The sequence below is a fragment of the Orbicella faveolata genome, unplaced genomic scaffold, assembly GCF_042242905.1.
Source record: "Orbicella faveolata isolate gen_17 unplaced genomic scaffold, um_ofav_v1 contig_12, whole genome shotgun sequence".
Lineage (NCBI taxonomy): Eukaryota > Metazoa > Cnidaria > Anthozoa > Scleractinia > Merulinidae > Orbicella > Orbicella faveolata.
In genome coordinates this window covers 12,339,156-12,363,581 of record NW_028301539.1, presented here as the reverse complement: position 1 = coordinate 12,363,581, position 24,426 = coordinate 12,339,156, and the positions used below count along the sequence as shown (strand labels likewise).

Below are 24,426 nucleotides of genomic sequence, written 5' to 3'. Positions count from 1 at the left end.
CCATATGGGTCTAAAAATAGACCCCCCATAGCAGCCGCCGGTGCAGGTTACAAAATTGCCGACAACAGTTTTTGTGTTCCTTAGGGTCCCCTTAAAACATCTGGGTAGGTGGTTTGCTTTCACCATAAAAATCCCACGGGATTACATATGCTCCCTGACTATAGCAGCACTGGACAGGTGGATCTGAAATAAAAAATTAAAAATTAAAAATTAAAAAAAAAAAATCACACGTAAACACCAGTTTTGATGTTGGAAGACACTAAGTAGACAGAAGTGCGCCAAGTTAGTAAACCCATTTCAATGTTGATGTAAATCCTAGTTACAAATGTGAACCCGACCACTAGCAAACGGTTGAGACCAACAGGGTTAGGTCAATTTCCATGCAATTTGCGTTTGATTTTCCTCGGTCTTCTTGGTTCCTCTCACGCGTGTCGAGACAGGCCACGCACGATAACAGACATTGGACTGATTGACTCATTGATGTACAAATTTAACATATTGATGCCTTGGTGAATTTATCGAAAGGAAAGTTTTTAAGTATCCGTTACATGTGTCTAGAACTGAATTTCACCTAAATGGAAGAGGTAAATTTAATGATTTAGCAGAAACGAACTGAATAGTCGACCGACAACAAACAGTGATATTGATCAGAACCAAAACTAACAAAAAAGAAAATTAAAGTAGGTTCATATGTTCCATTGCGGCAGCTAAATCCGCAAAGCGTTATAGACGTTATAGGTTAGCATTAGTACGTAATGTCTTCTCTTTGTTGCATGCGATTCGGAAAGCGAGAGAGAGAGAGAGCCTGGGAAGGGAGAGAACGTGAACACCCCTGATAATGATGGTTGTACACCCTTGTTATTTGTTTTCGTGATAACCTTTTTTTTTTTGCTGTTTTTTTCATGAAGTTTTTCGAGTCTTGAGTTGAAATTACGTTTAATACTATTTTTCAAAACAATGTTCGTCACCACTGAACTAACTAGACTTGATATTTCCTGTTGGTAACACGTTTTCTCTCTCTTCCGGACACTTAATTATCTGGCTTTATAAGTCAGTAGATTGGCGAGAAAGTACGTTTGGTTTACCAGACTTACCAGCAAAATCCACATGACATTCGACAGAACCTCCTGAAATAAGATCCAAGGCAATTGGCCCTATTTGCCTTGAAACAGAGCCTGTTGCTTCTCTGAATGCAGGATCCGCGCTCTTGGCGAAGAACTGTAGAGAAATAAAGAAACCCAGTTATTCCGTTCATACAAATAACGTGAAGTCAGTTTGTGAAGCAGCTGGTTTAAGCATGAAAACAAAGTTATTTTGCTGACAGTTTTTATATTCGGTAATGTTGTGGTTGTTTTTTGGAGTCCACCCTGACACCATGACACCACTTCTGTCCTTTTCTCTTCAGTTTGTTGGTCTAATATCTCTCAATGTTTAGTTGCAGGCGTTTCGCCGTTGTTTTTGTCACCCAATTTCAGCCTTGTCTTAAAAGGACCGTTTATTGTGACTCTATAACGATCTATGGCATCTATAATGATTTAGAGGGTGGCCGTCATAAACAGAGATACTTACAAGAGTCGCTGAGTGCTTCAGAGTCTGCCTCAGTGTCTTCCAGATAACTAGCAGAGCAAACCAACAGAATCGCAAGTAGAATGATTGCAATCTTCATAGTGAACAGTCAGGTTCGCTTCTGTGAAATGGGAAAAAATATTGTGAACTATTAAAAATCAAGTGGAAGTTTAATACAACGGCCTTACCTGAGACCTGGGCCCGTTTCTCGAAAGCGCCGGAAACTTTTTGGACCCGCAAAGCCATTTTTAGTTAATCGGTATTTAAAGACGGAGAGGTGAATACGCCTGAAACTTCTTGTATGAAAAGAACCTCTATTTATGTTAAGAATATGTGCATAAAACAGCTCTGAAGTGATAAGCTTTGAGAATTTGGTACGGCTTTCAGGGTGGGAAAACTTTTCGGGACCTTCGAGAAACGGATCCCAGAACCTTAGCCTAATTTTATTAGGTAGAAAAAAGCGAGCGTACACACACGATTTATTTAATTTCCATCTTTCAACTCGTTTCACTTTAGGTCAACTCAATTATGAAATGATCCCCACAAAACTCGCCCGACAACCTCGACCTTATTCGATTTTTTCTCCAGCTCCAATCCAGCTGACCCGACACCTGCACGCCGCGGAATGTACCCCATGGTGCAAAAATACTGCATGGAATTTTTGAGATATACAATCCACCGTTTGAATGATTCAACCAGAATCAGTGAGTGCATAAAGTGTTGCGGAAATTCAGCTGTTTCAAAGAAGGCACCTTACAAGGCAAAACTCTCAGTATCTCCACGTATTTCATCGATAATGAAGAACATTCTAATGCCTTTTATTTTCGGAAAGTCTGCGCGGAATTGTAATTCAAACACGCTAAAACTTAAGGTTACGTACATACAGAAAGAATATTTATACTCGGATTTATTTATATTAGTTGCGGTGACATTCATCCCATAAATGAAAGATATATATTTTCCCGATACATTTCATCCACATTTTGTATGGGTGCCGATATTTCATGAAAACAAATTAAGCTGATCTTGTTTGAGATTAAGCCAAGAGGCTGAAGATGGGACTCTTAGTACTGACAGTGACAAACATTGGTTTTTAACTAAATAACTCTAACTATTGAAGAGACTGTCATTGTAACGTAGGTGTCAAAATCGGGAAGATTTTAAGTCAAAGTCTAGCTGAACACAAACTCGCCTTAATTTTCTGGCAAACATTACCCCGGGATACTCAGTCAAACGTGATCCTTTTCCTTTTATCGCGCTCCTTCTGTTTACAGATTCTAAGCCAGCTAAGCAGTAGATTCAGGAAGTAATAAAAGCTTCACCCACAATCGATGTTTGCAGGATCGATATCACGGTCGCCACAAAGAAACATAAACAAGTTGAGTTTGGCCGTCGTCGCTTTTGCATAAACAACTAATAAACGAACGTTATCAAGAAAAGACTGATTTTGGACAATTTGCTATGGACAATTCATACTCTGTTCCCAACTCATGAAAATTTACAGTTGTTAGAGTAGCTGTTAATTTGGGACGCCGATGAAGGCGTCCCTTTTAATTGGTTTAATTGGTTCGTGTTTGATGAGTGTTGTTTTGAAACAGCAGGGCGGCGAGTGAAGTGGCAGTAGTGCGTCCATTTTACTCGATAAACTTCAGTTGATATTGTGCCTAATCACAACTGCCTATGCAGTCGCATTTTTTTTGTTTTGTACAGAAACATAGTAACACCTGATTTACTGGTAAAAAACCTTTTACCTAAGTCTGCCGTTACCTGATCACTCTTTCAATAGATTGTTTCCAGTTTCCATAGAATGAAAAATTTCCCACGAATTTGTTTTATCATTTGTCTTCAATGACAACTTCTGTTCGTCAAAAGTCTAAAGACGGGGCACATGAAAGAAAAGTTGTTTTGTTTTTGATAAGTACGCTTGTTGAAGCGGGAAATGTTCACTGAATTCCGAGTTCAGTTTAATTGCCATTGTTTTTTTTTCCTTTCAATAGATATCCACTTGCCTATTTGAGATATGAACAATTAAGCATTCTTTGACTTCTGCAACTAACTGAGCTACTTTATTTATTTTTAAAACAAATTACAATAAATAGTGTTTTGGGTTATAAAGGCTTAACTAGATGATAAACTCATGTGTGCAACATTTACCGTGACGAACAAAGCATTTGATCGTTTAACTGATTCATCCAACAGGATGATGAATGAAAATGTTCAATCTTCATGCAAGCGCAGCAAATGACTTTTTCAGATTCAACAGGCAATGCGTTAAGTTTTCAAAAGACGACTTGGGTTTACTGTTTTTGTTATTGAGGCGTAGTTGCATAACTTTTACTGATAAGCGAATGTACAATTTGAAAGAAAAGGCTGAACATTGAATGGCTGTAATTCAGTACCATAGTGCTAGTGATTTACGAAAATGCTTCTAAGTGGTAAGTTGAAAAATATTTAGATCAACATCGTCCAAAATATAGCCCGCCGGGATCAATGCCGATTTCACCTTTTCTTCAATAGACGTTATAACGTGTGTTTCACATGCTTCGGCTCTTAAAATAAGTCGATGTGGATTTTATTTTCATGCACCTTTTCACCTCGACGGTGATAACGGGTTGCCACTGCTTCTTACACCTTCCAATGTACTGAATATAATTACTTATCTTCTAATATTAGATAACGGCTGCCAAAGATAACGAGGTGCGTAGCGAGTCCCAATCATCTGCTATACCGTTAGGCGAAACTTATGTTTAAGTTTGCTTTTCGGTCTGGTTTTTCAAAAGAACTGCGAATGAAGAGCCGGAAAGAAAGAGCATCAATTGTTTACATGCTTAATCTATTTTCCCTTGACAAAGACAGCGTCGGAAATAAAGAGTACCGCATTTCTATGTTATCGTCACGACCATCTGCCTAGTTTTCCTTTGTTTGTTACGTGCTTGAATTCATAATATACTGTGGTTTGAAAGAATTATTCACTCTTTCCTTTGTCGGGTTTGTAGTAATCTGGGCGTTCTGTTGGGGGTGTCGGTTTATTTGATCTTGCTTTTTTCCTCCTTTGTTTTGTTTGAGATGTTTGATTTGCCTACTTGTAAAAATTGGCCACCTTAAGCAGTTATTTGTAACTTGTCATTTAAGCTTTCTTTTCTTGAGATTTTATGCGTTTCCTTGACGCAGATGACAAAGATAAGAAATTCCGAAATTTCCAACCATTTGACTCTAATGACAGAGTGACACGGCGCTAATTGGTGTAAATTTTTACTTCACTGAAAATAGCAAATGTGGGCTGTTTAGTTCACGAAACAGCAAGAGTGTTTGTAATCCCATGCAATAGACTATGATCCTCCTTAGAAGAACCGAAAAAAGGAAGATAACACGATAAGAAAGAAGAAGTTTTCTAGAAGATTGTTTCTATTTTACAAATTGTATCTTGTGACTCTAGATCTGAGCATGAATTACAAAGACAAATCTTTTGAGAGGGTTTGCGCTGGCCTTCAATTAAAGCATTACCACTTATGTCTGATACTTGTCTACAATGGTAAACTACACTGAAACAGAAAAATTTACTTGAAAAATTAATTTATCGAACTTGCATAATTTGAATGGAATATCTCAATATTTTACAGTATTTTAAGCGCGAACTGAAGTTTTACATGTCCTCATTGTCTTTCGCAGCATCTTGCACGACGTGAGTATATACACGAGTTACCCCGTCCTAAAAGTTGTATTTTAATGACTGGGTAGGATGCTGTTTAGTGCTTTTCGTATCGTCAACTTATGAACCGATTTGAAGTCGTTTCAGCCACATGATCGAGCCGTTTAACTGACGACGAGATCCTTAATGTGTTTATGTGATTGTTTCTTCATACTAGTTTTGTCTCATTTAGATAATTTTTTTCCAAACTGAACTTGCAAACAAAATCATGATGCAAAAGCGATGAGAAATTACGCTTTGGAAATAAAGATTGATCCTTTCTCTCCTGGGGTGTTTTCAAGTTGATGGTGAAGATGTTTTTAATGGAAGAATGAAGAATCAACAGTGCGGTTTAATTTAGTGGAGAAAATTCCACGTTAATTCAGAGAAAGAAATGTACCATTGACAATCGGGTCAAAAAATCGTTGACGCCCTCACATAAGATTTCGGCATAAAAGCAAATAGAAAAAAATATAGCTAGTCTACACTAGCTCACCGGGCGAACCTTACGATCGAAAAGTAGCAATCTTCCTAAGAGTCAGGAAATATTTAAGACCCCTTTAAAAGGGATCGAAGAACAACGTTAAAAAGCTAAGGCATTTTCTCCTTTTCACTTCAACATTTAAGTTGGCGGGCCAGGTTTAGTGTATGAAGAAATGTAATAATGCTAAGAACATCAAACAAGCATCTTACCTGAATAACACTTGCGGCCTCAGTGGATTTTTCGTGAATGGTGCTCGATACAAGCTTCCACTGTGTTCTTATACAATACCACTCATCATTAGTTAGCACCAATCAAACTGAACCTATTTCCGCTGTCACTCAATCAACAAACAACTCTCCAATGATAATTACGAAAGTTAAATCTATTGGCTGAAAAGATCCCTTGTAGGGCAAAAGTAATTTTTAGTAATCAGGTCATACAATTAACAGGTACTATTCACAGCACCTGCTTAACGCTCGATAAATATTGGCATATCTCGCACTGCGAAATGATTTACTGTTTGTCTGAAAATAGAAAAAATATAAGTCAAAGATTTATAACAGTGCTCAGGCACGAAAGACCAGTGAGTATGTCGCTAAACCTCCCTCGAAACGAGAAAGAGTAAAATATATGTCCTACCTACGAACAAATCTCACTTTAATTGTCTGAAATACTGAATTATGCGTGTATTTCTTGTTTTAAAATCCCAAGATTAACGTGCTTATACTTCAAGGAGTTAATGGCAGGTATATATTGTTATGGAAAAATTCAATTTTCAGAACTTGGCTTTGTATTTTGGAATATGAAAGCCTTTTTTTGAAGTAAATATGAAGTTTTGTCATGCCGATTTTAGATCTCGATATCTTTTCATCACTTTTAATTTACAATGCAATAACGGAGTGACGCGCGCATTGTGATTGATCGTTACCGGTACTGCTGATAAACCACATGGAAATTTCCCAAAAGCTGTTAATCTCTATGCTTTGAAACACGAAGAAATTCAGTTGGCTCTTCTGCTCTGACTCTGACAATACCACGTGATCTCCAATACCCCGCGTGGTTTATTGGTGTAAATTATAGAAACATGTGGGTTTTAACTAAAAGAACAGCATATACAGCAAATACAGTAATTAAAGAAAACACCTCACTTTTGATTATCGCAATAATATAAATGAAATAAATAGATTTGTGCCTCAGAAAAGGAGCAGCGACTGGGATGTAGTTGGCGAATGCATTCTCGATTGAACTTGAACTTAATTTAAAGATGTGCACATTATTCATCGTGGTGTAAAATAGGATAGATGAATTTTCACTCGTTTGTCTCACGATGGAGTCACTTTGAGATGTAGATCGCGACGTTTCGACTACTATACTGCTAGCCTTCATCAGGCGATGAGGTCAATTGCTGCGTGTCGCTATTTGTAGCACCTTGGTTCGCTACTATTGGTGCATTTCGATCCTCATTATTCCGACTTTGTGACGCTGTTCCCTCATAGGTCCGCTTTCTAACTGACCGGCTGTTGTGCTTTCTGATTGTGGGTATTCATGCTTCAGAAATTTCGATTCCACTATCTCTATTAATTTTATATGGATGAAGTCTTACATGGATAGCGTCCTTGACCCTTCGTGTGTACCAGTGAGGGTCACGATCAATAAACTTGACTTTGACCCAAATGGGTAAATGCCCCGTCTCGTTGGCGTGTTCTGAAATTGCGGAGGTTTGTGTACGAGCAAGCTGTATGTCTCTGTCATGTTATTGTATCCTCTCTCGCTTAGCTCTCCCTGTTTCTCCGATATACACTTTGCCGCATTCGCAAGGAATCTTATAAACAAACAACATGACAGGCATACGGCTTGCTCGACATTGCTCTCGAAGCGCTTAATTAAAACTGATGAGTTCGAGTACTTAAAATAAAATGATTGAAGATTTTAAAACGGTATATCGCGTTGTACTGATTCCTCCCCAAACCATTATCCCCTGTTATCCTCGTTCTCCGCAGTTCAAATATATGATCTTCCATGTATTTACTTGTATTCCTCACCACTTACGGGTACATTACGAACTCACTATGTGACCAGCTCCCAGTTGTCTTGGAAGCTCAGTTGGTAGAGCACTGCAGCGGTATCGCAGAGGTCATGGGTTTGAATCCCTTCAGACCTGAAATTTTTTCAGGCTTTAATTTCACAACTGCTTATGTTGTGTGTGTAGCTGCGATGATCAATCATATCTTCGTATAATCTATTAAGCTCTCAAGACAGGACTGGATGATATATTACACCTTCTCTTAATTTCTGTAACGAGAAAAGGAGTGCTAAGGGAGATGCATGGAAATGTAGAATATCCGATGATTTTCAGGTCGACACCGCTTAGTATCAAGCATATTCAACACTGCCTGGTAAAACTGTTATCAATAGATATTTATTCCGAAAACTTACCAAACAGTTCAGAAGGTATATAATGTATTCAGTAGCTATATCAGTAGTGTGAATTGATTATAAACAAAATCAGCTTAATATCATAACCCACATCGGTAATTAACAAATAGAATCTCTAATGTACGTTTATGAAGTTTACATATCCTTGATTCTAGGCCAATATTCCTGAATATCAGTTACAACAATCCCAAGACGAATTTTTTGTGTATTAACGCAAGCTATCTGAATTCTGATAATATTTACAACATTTGTAAACAAGGAGCTCTTGTCTTCGAATATCTCAGACAAGCGCTATAGAATAACACGTTTTAACCAAGCTATTTCGACATCAACTCTACGCAACTAATGGAACTTCCTTGCTGCCGGTTTGGTTTAAAGTAGAAAACAAAGGAAAACTCACAACTCTAATTACTGGGAATTGTGACTAAGCAGTAGAAAAGCTAGCAAAGATCAATTTTGAGTTATTTCATACAACCGTTGTGTATAACAGTGTAATATTTCAAAACAAAGAGAGTATCAGCCCGAGTTTTCTATGAGCCAAGGGGGCGTACCCGAGGTGACTATAGAACGAGTAGTTAAATTGTTTGTAGACACACTAAATACTACATCAAAAAAAAAAAAAAAAATTAAAAAAAATACAATTACGTTTTTTTTTATAAGTCTAAAATTAAGAATAATTTTCAGTTTCAATAGCAGTGCAAGCGCAATCGTTGTCTATTTGCGAATAGGAAACGACGAGGGATCAATCAGATTGGCGGATTTCCAATATAACACAGCTGAGTGGTCAGTAAATCATAATAAAGTAACATTAAAACAGTTCTTTCTGTAAGGTAACCAATGGGTGCTGCGGAAAGCTTAAAACATTTTCAGATCGTCTTCTCTATTAAGACTCATTTTAAAAAAAGTATATATATCCCTTTTAAAAACTATATTACGCAATTTCACGGCAATTTGTCCACACCAGATCGCAGATCAAGTGGAATAAAATATACCCTAAATGTTGCTCCAGTAATAAATTTCTGCAAGCTTAACATTTTCCTCACTGAGTGTTTTTACCCTTTGTTTGGCTCAGTTGAGAGCTTCGTCGTTGAGATTATTTCGTCTGATGAAAATGATTGGGTTATTTTTATTGCTGTAACGGTGATCTATGTTTAATGACACTAGCGACTGACTTCGCAGGTTTCCATATGATCACTAGCGAACACAATGAGGAAATCCACAAATAATTTGACTGACCGTTGGTGAGTCGCAGGCTCACTTGATTTGAAAGGCAAGTTCAACAACGGAACCATGCAACGTCAGCAAATAGATAGAAAACAAGTTATTATGCGAAAACCTCACAGAATTCAAAGCCCATGGCATGTAATCAAACTAGTACGAGAGATCGGTTAAACCACAAACAATTTTCCCGCGATGTCTCAGTTACGAGAGTTGTTTTAGTCCCTCCAGGGGTGGGTCCAGGGTTTTACATGAGTGATTTGGACCAAATTAACCAGGGAGGTTTGGACGCATGCTCCCCTAAGAGAGCATTCTGAGAGCACTTCAACCCATTCAGAAACATTTGAGTGATTTCTGGAAATCACTTGAACTACTCTGGATTCCTCTGGATGCACCCCTACCCTCGTACAACTTTTGATAGTGCCACAGCATTAGAATTCAAAAGGTGACAAAGCTGGGTTTTCGCTACTGTTTATCACAACCATAATTTTAAAATTGTCGTCATCAGCCCCTTGATAGGCCTCAAATACAATAATATATATTAAATACTCGTGACTTAATATAATACAGCAAAACAATATTCTAACAATTTGAATATTATGAAATTTGCTTGAAGTAGTTCCTATTACAAGACGAAGCGGACAACAATAATCCTTGTCGAATATCAAATCGAAAAGCTTCTTCTTCTGTTTTGTTCTTGACGGAAGAGCGCTTCCAATGCTTTACCAGAAATACGCTGAGGGTCATTGAAGATTACAAATATTTGTTCCAAAGTAATCAAATCGGACATTCCCATACATGGATATGGCACGCCATCTTGTTCTTGTTCTTACCGAAAGCTGGAGACAAAGATGTGCACGAACAACGGAATGCTCCTTCTGATACTTCAGTCAGTTCGTAATGTCTAGCGTAATCAGTAGAACACGTTATCCCCATAGCACGTCGATTCTGGTGAAAATCAATCAATAGAAAAAATATTAATAGAATGTTTAATACAGTTGAACCCTGCTGTTTCGAACTCGCAGAAAAAAAAAGGAAAATAGTTTGAAATAGCCGATCATAACTAACTGAAGGGCAACTCTAAGGGTAATGGTTTTAAGTTCGAAATAGCGAGGAATGTAAATAAATCACGTAACACATCAGTTGTGTGGGAAAATAATTTAGGGACTCAAGCTGGTGTCCACTCAATAGAGGGTGTTCGCTAACAGGGGGTACCTACAAATGAGAGTTTTCTTTCTGTTGGGGTAGAAGTGACATTTTACAGGTTGTGGTTGGGGGGGGGGGGAGGGAAGGGGGGAGCGAAAGATATGCTATTTACAATGTTAGCGAGATGAACCCACCGCACTTATCTTCAGGATTCATAACTTTTTTTGGCGGAAAGAAATACTCGATCTACTAACAAAGCTGCCTAAGACTTCATAACAGTTGAAATTATTGTGTGAGTTCTCCTGATGCACGATTTTCTCTTGCAGCAGGGAGGTTACTAGCTTTTGAAACAGTAGTCTATGATGTGAATATTTACCTTCGGCTCAGTGTAAAAAGCTTCTGACAAACCGGAATTCTCAGTGGCTGTTGTAGGAGCCCCCTTTGTGAGTGTGTGTTTACACATGCTGAAGTTTGCAGCCGGTTTGCCGCTGTCAGAGCCAAGAGCATTTAGCTAAAAAAGGATGAATGACACTGACAGATCAATAAATGGAATCACATATTCGAACCTACATGCACATTTGAAAAGTGCGGAATAAAAAAGCACATGAAAAAGTATGATCGAAAAAGTTCATTGACTGTAGCAATCAATCAATCAACCAATCAATCAATCAACCAATCAATCAATCTTTAATTATAGAGGGTAAAACACCTAATAGTTATAAAACTAATAAACTTGTGGTTCTCCAAAAGCACCCTTGTCGTTGCATGCTAAGGAAGCCGAGATACGCTTTTATTGTGTTGAAAACATTGGCCAGAGTACAGAATCTTTTACATACCGAAATGCAAAAAGTTTTTTCTTATTTTACCTTTTCATTCATTGTTGCATTAACTGTAGTCAGAGATTCTTTTAAACGGTTGTGCATAGACTGAAGGTCTTGATGTGAAGCATTCTGTGCACCGTCGACTGCTTGAAGTGCTTTCATCAAATTGTTCATCTCGGTATATCCTTTCTCCAAACGCGCTACACTGCTGCTGATGTTACTGTTGGTTTTGCTCAGCCCTTGAACTCGTGTCTCCAGTTCGGTAACATTGACGGCTAACCTCTCGCTCATCCTCTCTGTTAAAATCTGATTTTGACGCAGTTCATTCACTGTTGATATTATCTCCTTATCATTCTTATTGAGGTCCTTCACTGAGTTATTTAGTTGTTTAAACTCGGTGTCAAGCTTCTTCTCAAAGGCATGGTGTGTATTGGTCATGTTTACCCACACACCATCCACAGTGGCCACCTGGCAAAGAAATATCCTCCATTAACATTGAGGTTTTCAAGAGAAGAGAACACGAGGGCACAGACAGAATCAGAACAACAACCAACGCCTGTAACGTTGGCGTAGATGAATGACTATGAATGCGGCCAAGAGTTCACCTTTGTACTTTTATTTGCATGCACTAGCCTGCAATGCAGGATTAAAATCCTGTAAATAAAAACCCGGAGGTATGAAGCGTCTTTGGGGGTGTACGGTGCAGAGTAGCATCCTCAAAACAAGTGTTAAGAAAATATTGAATCTCATTTCTTTTTCGTTAGTCTGGTATTCTGAAATGCCAGTTAAGTTCTTTAATCAGCTACCTAGTACTACCTAGAATGTTCTTTCACGACTTTACACTCCCGAGTGCACGAAATGCTAAATCCGCGACGCGCATCTCGCGCGTTCTAATGATCCACTCTCCTGCGCAAATATATCAAACTTTGCCTATCTTAATCTTGATGATTAAGAGTATGAAGAAAATCGTTGCTCTTCACAGAACATACCTTGTTGGCAGTCTCATTGACCTGAGCCTTCAGGACTTCGACCTGTCGGTGAATATCAGAAATACATGGTGTTAAAGTTGTGACAATGTGAAGGATGCTCTATTTTCAAATTTTCACGAAGTAAGCTGTCACGCAGCCCTTACTTTGGTAGCTCTCAGTGACAATTTCGACTTAAATGGCAACAACCAGTTGGAAGTACACAAACCTGACTCTCATGTTTTGTGACGAACATTTCCACTGCATTGTCTCGTGCTTTCTAGATAAAGAGAAACGGCAAAACAAACATTTATCAGTTTATGAAATTACAGAACTTAAATGGGAAGCACCTTAATCAAAGAAAACTAGCAAGTCATACCAATTTGTGAGTAAAAACCTAATGCGGTCACTGATTGATGAAAACTCAGTCTAGATTGCGTGGTGGGTACAGGTAGTGGAAATTCAGCTGGACTACAGACAAGTACTTTGATTGTACCGTTTAAATTTAACACGAGCGCCTGGAGCAAACGAGTTATAACATACAGATGTCTTTTTCTGCCGCTATTTGTTTCATCCCTTTAAGGCCATTTCGTTCCTTGGAGGCGGGAATTTATAAATTACTAAAAGGACAAAGAGAAGTTGTCACAACCAGACAAATAGACGCTGTCGCTGCCAGACAAAAATACTGCATTAAGAACCTCCTTTATTATCAAAAGGATACACTGTTGGGAACACTAAAAGATCAACTGTCCCTATTCAGAGATCGGATTCGCCATGTAAGTTATGTCACACGACCACACATGAAAGTTTCCTTTGCTTTACGTCCTGCTACGTTGAGGAAATTGTATCACCTTTCCTGATCTCGCCTAAATATTTATGTTACGGTATAACGTTTCACAAACAGTACCATTTTAGCTTCCATGGCCAACATGTTATTCTCCAAATCTTGAATTCGTCTCAGCAAATTCTGCACCGACACGCTTTGCATTCCCGTACTTGGCGCATCACCTTTGTTACCTGAGAAAAAAGAACAGAACTTCTGTTAGATTCATTTTCTCTTCAAGTTGGAGGTCTGGCCGGAAATTCAGCATAAGTAAACACTACGTGTGAGGTTTTATTAGCAACACATATAACAAGAACAGGCCAGAACAAAACAAGAGTATCCTTAGATGGATTTGGAAATGTAAACACCATTTCAGTGACATTCCAACAAGAGAATACAACATTGACAAGATTAACATATGTTTAACTGTACATTAATATTTCAAATCAAGTTTCCAAAAAATATTACAAATACAGCACATACAAATGATTACCACACACCCAATTATTAGGAAATGAAAAAAGAACATTCATGGATAAAACAAACAGGGAACAGAAAGTTGTTCCTCAATGAAATACGCCATCGAAATAAACAGCGCGCCTTGGGGCTCTAAGCACACCACGAATTCCCGCCTAAATTGTGACCTAGTCTTGACACAGCGTTTCCCGCCAAAATATTGACAGTCTAAAATAGAAACCACGACTGCGCGGAATTTAGAACTCGCGAACATATCAGATATGTAGATTAAGGAAACAGGAAAAAGTGAGAGAAAAGATTGTGGATTATTTATTGATCCAATGTAAAAATGTTAATCGCACTACAAATAGAGCTTTAATTAAGCAAAATTGTTTATACAAAATCCTATGTCGTAAGAGAATAACACAGAGGCCACATTCCATCGATAGCGCCAACAACTGAAGAATGCCAGCAACCAGGAGAGGGTTTGTTTTTTCCCGCTTGCCCTCGGGTTACTGTGCTGAGAGGAAGTTTATATTTCTTTCATCCCAAGGTTGTATCAACAGGCAATCTTTCCTTTTCCGTTGTGGGTTTATTGGCATGTTATAAATGTGACCCCTCTTAGGCGGCATTTCTTGTGATCAAAGATCATCACACGCATACCGAACCCGGTTACTGAATAAAATTTGTTTTCGTCAGGCATAAAGCAGATACTACCAGGGTTATTATTTTATTGACAATCAAAAGTTCCGCTGCTTTTGTTTTCCAGTGTCAGAGGACCTCTGGAATCATGCTCATTAGAATTTGTGATGACAAAAGATAGCTCGGGCGAGAATTTGAAAAAGTGCTTTGGCGCAAGATAACAAATTCCACCAATTTTGGTGTTAAGGCGAGCAAGACCCTTTAAACACTAGGCGTGCATTCAATGAGTAAACAATAAAGATGTAACTGATGTTTTGTTGTTATGTAATATGTAATTGTTTATCAGGAAATTGAAATGTAAATTGAAGCGCGTTGAAAGTGAATAAATAAAAGAACTTTTCATTTCGTTTTCTGCCCGACCCACATTACACACAACTGAGCTAAATTATCTTTTCTAACTAAAGGGAAACCTTGGGGTGACTCGCAGAATTTTAAAGACTTCCGGTTTGTGAACGAAAAAAGGGCGCCCTGCTAAAATTGACATTCGTAAATTTCTTTGAATGAATGAGTGAATAAATGAATGAGTGACTGAATCGCTTCTCCACGTGCTTAACTGAAATGATCTCTCGTCAGAATTCCAATTGAGAAGTTTCCACTGGTTTAATATTATAAAGAACAGCCCAAGGAATTTTTTTGACACTACCCAGTGACCACCCAGAGTAGACCTTAGTACGTGTAAGAATGCGTTTTGACATTTGACACGCACTTGGCGAAGGTGCTATCAGATGCACGCAAAGAAGGATTTTCATTCAAACAGTTTTTTTCCCTTTTAAAATACTACTGAAAAAAAGAATAACAAAACTGGACACGCCCTCGAGTACAGTCACATACCTGAGTTAAGATCCTTGCATCCACACTTGGGACCCACTGTGCCATTGATAATTAAAATTACTAGTGCCAAGGCGGCTACAGAGAAGGCTAGAATAAGACAAAGGATCAACTTGCTAAGGCAACTATCCTTCTTCCAGAGAAACGCGTCAGTGAACGAGACTGACGCGTTCGAATCATCTGAACATTCTGTAATTTGTCTCACGCGATGCTTCCTAGGCCCTGTTGGTTCATAAAGATCGTTGTCCCTGCTTCTGTGGCCATGGGCAGGTAATTCTGTTAAGTCTGTTCTTATACTCTGTAAGTCTTCTTCGTCTAAACCATTCTTGATTTGTCTGGCGCGTTCTGACAATCGCCCGGTGGGTTCATAAAGCTCGTTTGTCCTGCTTCTTCTGCCCTGGGCGGGAAGCTCTTTTCTTATACTTTGCAAGTCTTCATAATCATGGTTTGAACTCGAAATCACATCGCCACTTTCCAAATTATCGTAAGCGGCATTGATGTAGACTTCTCCTACACCAGCTGCTGATGAAATCGATGAACAGATTGACGAGCAGCTTCGTAGGCTGCCGCAGTCCGAGTTCGCGTATGGCGGAGATAAATAATTCATACTTTGTCCTTTCGTAGAAGACATCGTTGGTGCAGTGAATGTTTTTCGCCAAAGTTGGAAACTATTGTTGTCTATCTTGAATCGCTGTTGTTGTCGTTACTGTGTGACCAGCAGTTGAAACTGTCCATATAAATGGTATCGTACGTGTTCTGAAGGTAAGTGGTTTTACTCGATACCTCAATTGACGCCGTTCTAAATAGGCGAAGACCTCCTCCGAAACGATTTGTCATGAGAAATGATTGACATGTCTTTATGTATGCCATGCTCCTACGGGGACCCGGGTACGGGAAAAGGAGACGTTCTCACCAAACTGGAACTTTTGCATAACATTAGTAACGCGTGGGTGATACAATAATTTCTTTGTACACAGACGAAAAACACGAAAGGCATCATTAAACTTTTAACGATAATTGTTGTAATGCAACGATCATTACACTGATTATTCTTGTGAAGTTTAATACACTGATTCAACGTCCGAAAAAAATAACAGCGGGAATTTTCCGTTCCAGACAAAGTGTTTTCTAAGCTTTCATACATATTCAGGTGGTATGAGCTTTGAAAAAACGTTTTCTCTCTCTACCGGATGAGTAGATGTATCTCCAGGGGATTGTTTACTTTCTTACTCGGTTGTTTCTTTATTTACCTTGGACAGGAATCTGCCTTCTTGGCTTTCAGTGACCACAAATAAAGTCAATTTAATGTTGAGCGACGAGGTCTTTCTGATTTCCTGTTATCATTAACCAGACCAAAACGAATGGGTTCGATCACGGAAAGCCAGAATCTTTCTAATTTTTACAGACGGTGCACAGATACCATTAGCAGTTTAGTTTGTAGCTCGTACCATTCTTTGGTAACTTAACTTAACAAACAATTCTTTGTAAAAGGCAAAACCTGACCGTGAGAAAATGTACTTTATTTCCACTTGACCCCGGCATGTGCACGTGTGAAGGTGAAAAGTATTGCTATCTCTACATGCGTTATCCTGCTGACGACATTGCACGTTAGTGTCGATCTAAGGTGTCCTTTCTCTGCCGCATTATTTATGCTGTGACGAAAGCGGAAAATCGAATATTTACTAAATGCATAAAAATTGCCTAGAGATAAACAAACACTATGTTTTTGGGGAAACGCAATGTGCTCCGTGATCCACGTACTGAAAACGGTCTTCAAACGATTTGGGACCTGAATTGATATCTAGCCGGTCATACTGCGTCTTGGGCGCCGGACAATTTTTTTTTTCTTTTGATGAAATGATTGCAAAGCGATCGACTATTCCTATAAATCTAAAATTCCTCGCGCATCGGATGCAAAACTACATTACTTGCCCCTCAATCATGACTGACAGTGAACTGAATGACGTCAGACTTTCTTTGTAGGCGGGTGTCGGGTGAACTGATTGATTGACAGACGTCAGTAGCACTAGTATCGTATTTTCGGGCAATGGGAGCGAAGATAAAGTTCGTGTTTCCTACAGTGGGCTTTACTACATTGCATATTGATCGACTATGTACAGAGGCGAACATTCTGCAGCCACCTGTAGCAGTGTCGACGCTTTGCGCCTCGTAGCATGGAGAGGCGGTACAGTTGTTTAAAAGAAGTACGTGCACCCACACGAGTCGTCGCCCAAATCCTAAGCAGTGACACAACTCAGAGAAAGAACCGTCTATCACGTACTGCCTTGTTGTAATGATTGCGAAATACTAGCCTGCGTTGCAGGCGTAAAACGTAGGGACCCCCGGCCGAGTCTCAGTGCACCCTACCATTTACTACATCGTCACTGCTGTGAAGGATCATTGATCTACCCAAGAAGTTTTGGAAGTCGCAGACGGAACGATTTTCCAAGGTCTTCACAAGTTTGCTAAATTCACTCTTCCCCTGGGATACTAGTGGAACATCCTTTCAACATTACCGCGGCGCGGTAATATTGCAGATATTGAAAGGATGTTCCACTACTACCTATTACTCCATTAAAATTACTCACGAGGCTGTTTAATACTCTACAGTTGTATTTCAATTAAAATAAATTATTTTCTTTATTTGATTTCACCCCAGAGCTCAAATACAGTCTTTAATTAATAAAATACCGGTATGCCGATATCGTGTTTATCGCGGCAAATCCTGTAACTTTCCTCTGCCAGGGCAATACGCTTGAAAATTTGTGCTAGCAATATTATATATGGATTTTTAATTTGTATTTCGCTTTGCAAACCATAACCTATTTCAGTTGAGATCGGAAAGTGTATATCATTGTCAAACAGCACTAATTGTTCTTTGAGGGAACCGGAGGCCCGGCAAGGCACAGAGGATAATAGAGAAGCCGTCACACCACAGGCGGCCACGTGTCACGTTACACTGAAAGTTCGCATAAAAGTGAAAAAAAAATCCTCGCATTGAGAGCTTGGGTTGCCTGTGGCCTTGTGAACGTCTAAAACTTCCTGCCGTTATCAGAAACACTGCTACCGACAGAAACCGCCCGATTGTTTACATCTGATGATCCTGGAAGCTGATTTACACTTGTTTGTGTTAAAGCGAGGGAATCTATTTGATGAGAACCGTGACGGAGTTCAATATTTCGGTAATTGTTGTGACTAAGATGACAAGTTTCTTCGTGGATGCATGACCGATCTGCCGATGGTGTTTTTCACTTAGCGATTTTAGCTTTACTTAAGACTTGGCAAACTTTGATTGTTTTGCACTAGTGCCCGCCAAGGTTACCGGCTGGTAAGTCAAAAACGACTTCCATCTAAATTTTTTTAAAGAAAAATCTCTAAACTTTTAGCTACTCGGAATTAAATTTACTTTCTCTTACTGTTTTTTATTGGCTTTCATCGTTTCAATGCGCTTGAATTTTCAGAGCCGGGCTCTTCCTAATTTGCATAATCCGTAATCGGCCCATGGGCATTTATACTTAGCTCTTATTAACCGAGCAGGAAGTCTGTATGGGACAATCTTGACCGAGGTCGTGAGTACAGACCGACTTAGCTCGGTTAATAAGATGTTTATTATATGGCAAAGAAGAAAACTTTAATTCGTTTAATGTAACTGGTTTGTACTAACTGACATTTTGCTTGCGAACGGCGATGAGCTTAACTTAAACCTGCCGAAATTTGCTCGTCCTCTCTTCCTATTTTTTGTCATCAGGCTTTATGGCACTTCCACAAACGATTGAGAAGAAAATAAAAGAAAATGGTGAACATTTTTGTATTTTAGTTTGCTACTTTTTCAACGCAAAATGAAACCGGTCTGGATACCGGTCTAGATGGGAAAATCTAGACCGCGGTCAATATCGATTTCAGCCAATCAAATTCGTGAATTCGGTAGTTCCCAGTCCTTGTGAGACACAGCCATATAATAAGGCTACTTATTCTATGGCTAGCTGCGTGAGCGGGCAAGATGAATCAAATCCTGCGCTGTGATTGGCTGCCCGAGCGGGCAAGATGGAGCTATCTTGCCCGCTCGGGACTACCCGCAGTGTCCCGCAAGAAAAATTTCCCCGAAAGCCATATAACAAATCCCCTTTTTGATCAATCTTGTTAGGTCAACATGGTTGGATATTGGCCAAGTTCTTTTTTTTGTTTGTGTTTATGGACCGAGACGGAGTCGAGGTCCATAAACACGCAAAAAAAGAACTTGGTCAATAACCCATACATAATGCCGCTCAGATCTCTGTCTTAGCCAATCAGAGCGCGTGTTATATCGACCACAAGCCAAAGCCATATAATAATTACATAGAATGTAAACATGTGGGTATAAAAAATAAAATTACTTAAATGACTGTTTTTTTAAGATCCTCGAATGAAATCAATCGAAAATTCTACGGTATTAAATATTTGGGCCTTACTCGCTGATTTCCTCATGCAATGAACACTGGGTTATCGCCACGGCTACCTCCACGGAAATCTTCTTCATTCGTACTCTCATGACCAGTTGCAGCTTCCGCGACACGGACAATCAAGGCGCAGGATACAATGAGAGCTATTAAGCCGAACTTCACAAACTTCCTTGCCATAAGGCCGACAGCAAAATTTTTCAAACCCCAACAAATTTGGTTTCAAAACCCGCCAAATTTAACGTAGATTTCGAAAATAGTGGGCCTTTTAGAAAAACATCCTTGCGTGACGAGAAATCGAGTTTAGTCTCCCTGATAGTCCGGAAATCGCTCGAATTTTTTTTGGAAACAAACTAGAATCGGCATTGTTCCGACCCGAAAGGCCGACCCTAATATTTTTCTGATTCCCCGAAATTGGATTTCATTGACGGTCAATATGCTAAACTTTCCTATTCTATGTGAGCTTTTTCGCTTTTCTGCGTTTTACTGTACAAACGAAGGCAAAATGTTCAAAAAGTGAATAATTTTAAAGAGGTTTAAGTTACCCAACGTGACGCAAATCAAATTTCGTGACCTTTTTGTTCAACGCGACTTTGATGTGAGCAACTCCTGCTTTCTCCCATCCTTTGGCAACGCAGTTATTTTCCCTCACTACTATAGTAAAGTCTAGTAAAGTGGTCGTGAAGGTATATCATCCGTGTTGATTAAAGAATTATATAGCATGGCATTTAAGTTGGCGTGATTAATTTTCGAGAAAACTTTTCTGCAAAAAATCTTGAAAGTTGAGAAAATACTTAACAATAAGGTATAATGATGAAATGAAAGATCTACAAAGCAACATGAATTGTAGTATTGCAATGTCGCAATGGACGCTGCACACGCTCAATTGAGCCACTTTGCTTTGCAACCTTCAATACAACACAAGAAAGCACAAAAGACTGAAAATTTATTGGGTGACTGTTCGCGAAGTTGAAATTGATATTTTTTGTCGCCCGTTGAAAAGATAATCCATCTCTCTCTTGAGAGGGTGGTTTGACGACAGATATGTTTAGCTCCAAAGATCTGTAGAGAAAGCATGAATTTTTTGCTTTTTTTCCTTTTCAAATTGTGTCATTCACTCTTCACGAATTCATGACACAATGATTGCGAAGTAGCATGTTACGTTAACTTTTTTTTAACAGAAGCCCAGCAGCTGTCTGTCGCAATTTCTTTGCTAATGAAATTTGAAATAAGTATTTCAGTAGAACAGAAAGGACAAAGAACGGAAAGGAGAGCACAAAAACAGACAAAACTAACAAAAACTAAAAAAACAAAAAGCAAAAAACCAATATTCTCTGTTTCTGGCGTGACTCTATCAAGTCATTTTTATAAACCGGTTATAAACAGAAGAATGGTTTTATGAATAGTTTATATATATCCTGACCGAAAAGGTCCCATAGTTTTCTTGCGTCGTTTGCACTTTCTAATCGCAGGACACCGAAATATAGACATTTGCAATTGAAACAAAGTGAGCGATAAAAGGAAAAGGTATGACAAGCACCCCACATGGTTGTAAATTTCACTTTCTGAATGCACCGTTCTAGATTTCTGGGATTTTACTGGCACGTGACTGGGAGGCCACATATCAATTTGCTGAAAGTCAACCAAGTTAAACTTTGAAACTATCATGTTTCGCTGCTCAAATCCGGTTTCTTGCCAGACAATCGTTGGCAACCAAGCCTGGTCCAAACTACTACATATGTACTTATCTTTTTCAAATCATTTCATTAAGGAGTTCACTAATGAAGCGTATTTGTTTTTTGTATAGGATATGTAAAGTGGTATTACTTACGTAATAATGCTTCATGGTACGGGCATAATATGTGATCTTAATAAGGTCAGTTTTTATAAGCATATGGTCAGTATTTGATGATTAAAATACCAAGGAATTAGAGAACGTGTAAGGTCAAACTGTGGGATACATTCTCACGCTCTCCTAATAACCGTTTGCACATCTGGTATGAAGTACTTGTAAGGAAATATCAAATGATAGCTTGACACCACGGCTACCAAAACCACAAGCATGCGCACAACCTACCACCCGTACAGTCATGCCGTTTCCTGTTCGCGGTCAGTATCTAAACCAAGATGACACTCCGGGATGACACCCGGTCCCTTTGGAACCCAAGACAATATTTTCAACTGTAGTCCACATGTCCTCCCTTTGATTATCATTAGTGAACGAGTTATCAGTCAGAAACAAACTTTTAAGTTTTAAAATGGCTTTACGCGGAAAAAACCGACGAAGGCTTTTCCGGTTATTGCTGTCATGTTATTTAAAGAATGGCTAAAGCATATCAATTATCGTACAGTGCAAAGGTGAATCAATGTTCCGTTCCGTAGACACCGCTATAAATATTAGTGTAAATCAAAAAATTCTAACTGAACTCCGTCCTGACCCGCATTTACAGGGTCACTACAAAAAGACAGCTCCTTGTCTGACGGCTCTCCCAATTAAAGACTCCTTTATTGTGCAGGTCCTTGTTTAAATCGTTATCCTGTACTGTATTCATCAGCAAATACTAGGAAAAATCAGACTGAGAAACTTCAAGTTTATCACTATTATGAAATCGAGACAAATCTCATTGCCATCGCTAACGGCGTTATTTAACCAAGCTCTTCTGCAGCTACATGTACGCATTGCGGGCCTACTTTTTTCCCCCAACACTTTTGTGCAATACTAGTTGTTTATTTCAATGATAGCCAATGCCAAAAGCTCAAGTAGTATTTCAAAAATGTTAAATATTTGGATGGTGAGGAGTTGACGCAATACTCGTCAACACCTTACTATCCCAGTCTCCTAACTCTCTCTCTCCCGCTCTATACAGGGGTTGAGAGGGTCCGAGATGGGCATGCTCGGAACGTCGCCATTTTTCACCCTAAAGGGAAAAAGATATATGTATGGTAGAACGATACTCGAAAGTTTGAAGCGTGTGCGCCTAGTGACCATCAGTAATTACAAGTAGGAACACCAGACTGACAACCTTCAACAAACTTAAGGTTACTTCCCACCTTCGCGGGTGCCCTTCGGGAAAAAAATCGTACGCGCGCCAGTTTCAATAAAACCCCAACAAACTATATATCATAAGAAAGCTTAATAAATGTACTTTACGAAAAAAATACAATTTCAGCAATGCTTTCTTTTAGGAAGTGTCAGGAGGTGGTAAGGCGTGAAACGACCGACGCTTCTTCTATTGAATTTATCGGCTATCGGATTCCGCAGTACGAGCAAAATGGCTGCACAGTCTTATTCACAGGGCATCAATCAACAAAAGTGTGTCGGGCTTTCTCGATATTCTGATTGGTTGTCTAGATATCCACATCTAAAGTTGGAGTAGCTAAAAATATGCGAGACGTGTTGCGTAAATGGACGCCACGGGAAAAATGTGTTAAATATCAAAATTTCCCGACACACTTTGGTTTGTCATTATCTCTGGAATGTTCTGTCGAAATTTCACGAAAATCCGTCAAATCTGCATACCCTATAAATTCGGTCAAAGTGGATGTATTCCGCCAAAAATCAAATGCGAGATTTTAGCTTGTAAAGGTTCGTAAACAACTCGCGCCACGCCCGGAGATTATCACGCCTAATAAAACCGCAAACCAATGGAACAACAGGACCTCCTAGTGTCTATGACAATAGATCGAGATTTCCCGGGAAAAGCATCGCATTGTAACATGTGTTTTTTTTTTTTTTTTATCCCGCTCAGTGGAGTTCAATTTAGGACGGCGACGTAATATAATGGGCAGAGACGCCAAAGGCAAAGGCAAAGGAAAAACCCGTGCCAGAAATGTTTAAGGCGGAAAATGTGCCGCTGAAAAACAAGACGTTAAGGAATCGACGGACAGCTTAAGAAATACCCTTAATGCTGAAATGAGTTTCCTTGGATAGGTTTCATTTTCTTCATCGCTTCCGCCAGATTCCGACGAAGAATCTTGTTCGCAGCCTGCACTGACGTTGATTTTAAAGCTACTTGTTCCAAGGATATTTGAACGCTCCGGATCTTCAGCAGATGCCGAGATTGTCGAAGGCGTTTGGCCAAACCAAGAGCCTTTGTCGCTTTCGGCAAGCTTGTTTTTTTTTTTTCTTTCCTTGACAATATGGAGCTTTTTCTTTCTACTTTGAGCCGGTTTTTTTCGTTTTCTTTACCTAAGGACTTTTTTCTGCTTTCGATTTTTCCATAGGAGTTAGCGAAAAGAGCTTTCACGTGGGAATTTTTGTCAAGTGCGTGATGTAAATAAATGACATGAAATACGAGCGATGAGCGTTTGCCGCGAAAATTCCCCCAGGGTTCTCGCCCGTTGACAAGATTATGACACCTTCCTAGTTTATTGACTTTATTTGAAAATATGTTTTTTCTAAATAACTCAGCCGCTTTTCGAGATTTTTAATGTTTTTCCTTTGGAAACGCTAGATAAAATGACGAACGTAAATTTTGTCCAATAAAAGAAAAAACGATTTTTTTGGCCTCTGAAGGTGGGAAGTAACCTTAACTTAGCGGCCAAAACAGTAATCGTTAGCCAGCGCTATTCAAATCATGTGATCTATAATGAAAAACAGGTTATTTCTACTTTCTTGCTAGAAAGAGTTCAGATCACTCGCTCGAATAACCAATATTTCACGTATGAACTACTCCATTTATAGTAAGCAGTTGACATTTATTTGTTATTGGTTAGTTATGTGTGGTAAGGGTTACATTTTCTCGAGTGTTTCAGACTTTTCCAACATTCTCGACCTTGGTACATGCTCATTACAATTGGCTTTTAATTTGGACCAATACGACAATACAACATTTCTTACTCTGTTCACGTCTGTTT

The 24,426-nt window shown here is 39.1% G+C and overlaps 1 protein-coding gene and 1 long non-coding RNA gene across 2 annotated transcripts; both read right to left on the bottom strand.

Moving 5' to 3' along the window:
• Positions 1 to 159: 159 nt before the first annotated feature.
• Positions 160 to 6,022, bottom strand: LOC110061462 (uncharacterized). The gene is made up of 4 exons (XR_002297979.2): positions 5,948 to 6,022; positions 1,570 to 1,687; positions 1,095 to 1,218; positions 160 to 183 (listed from the first exon to the last, which is right to left on the bottom strand). It is a non-coding gene; the product is annotated as an uncharacterized LOC110061462 (long non-coding RNA).
• A 2,119-nt stretch (positions 6,023 to 8,141) lies between these two features.
• Positions 8,142 to 15,931, bottom strand: LOC110061448 (uncharacterized). Its single transcript, XM_020768287.2, has 7 exons — positions 15,137 to 15,931; positions 13,232 to 13,341; positions 12,554 to 12,604; positions 12,349 to 12,390; positions 11,405 to 11,827; positions 10,915 to 11,049; positions 8,142 to 10,340 (listed from the first exon to the last, which is right to left on the bottom strand). Exons 1-7 carry the CDS (start codon positions 15,762 to 15,764, stop codon positions 10,170 to 10,172), a joined length of 1,560 nt encoding a protein of 519 aa, XP_020623946.1. The 5' UTR covers positions 15,765 to 15,931; the 3' UTR covers positions 8,142 to 10,169.
• Between the last annotated feature and the right edge of the window lie 8,495 nt (positions 15,932 to 24,426).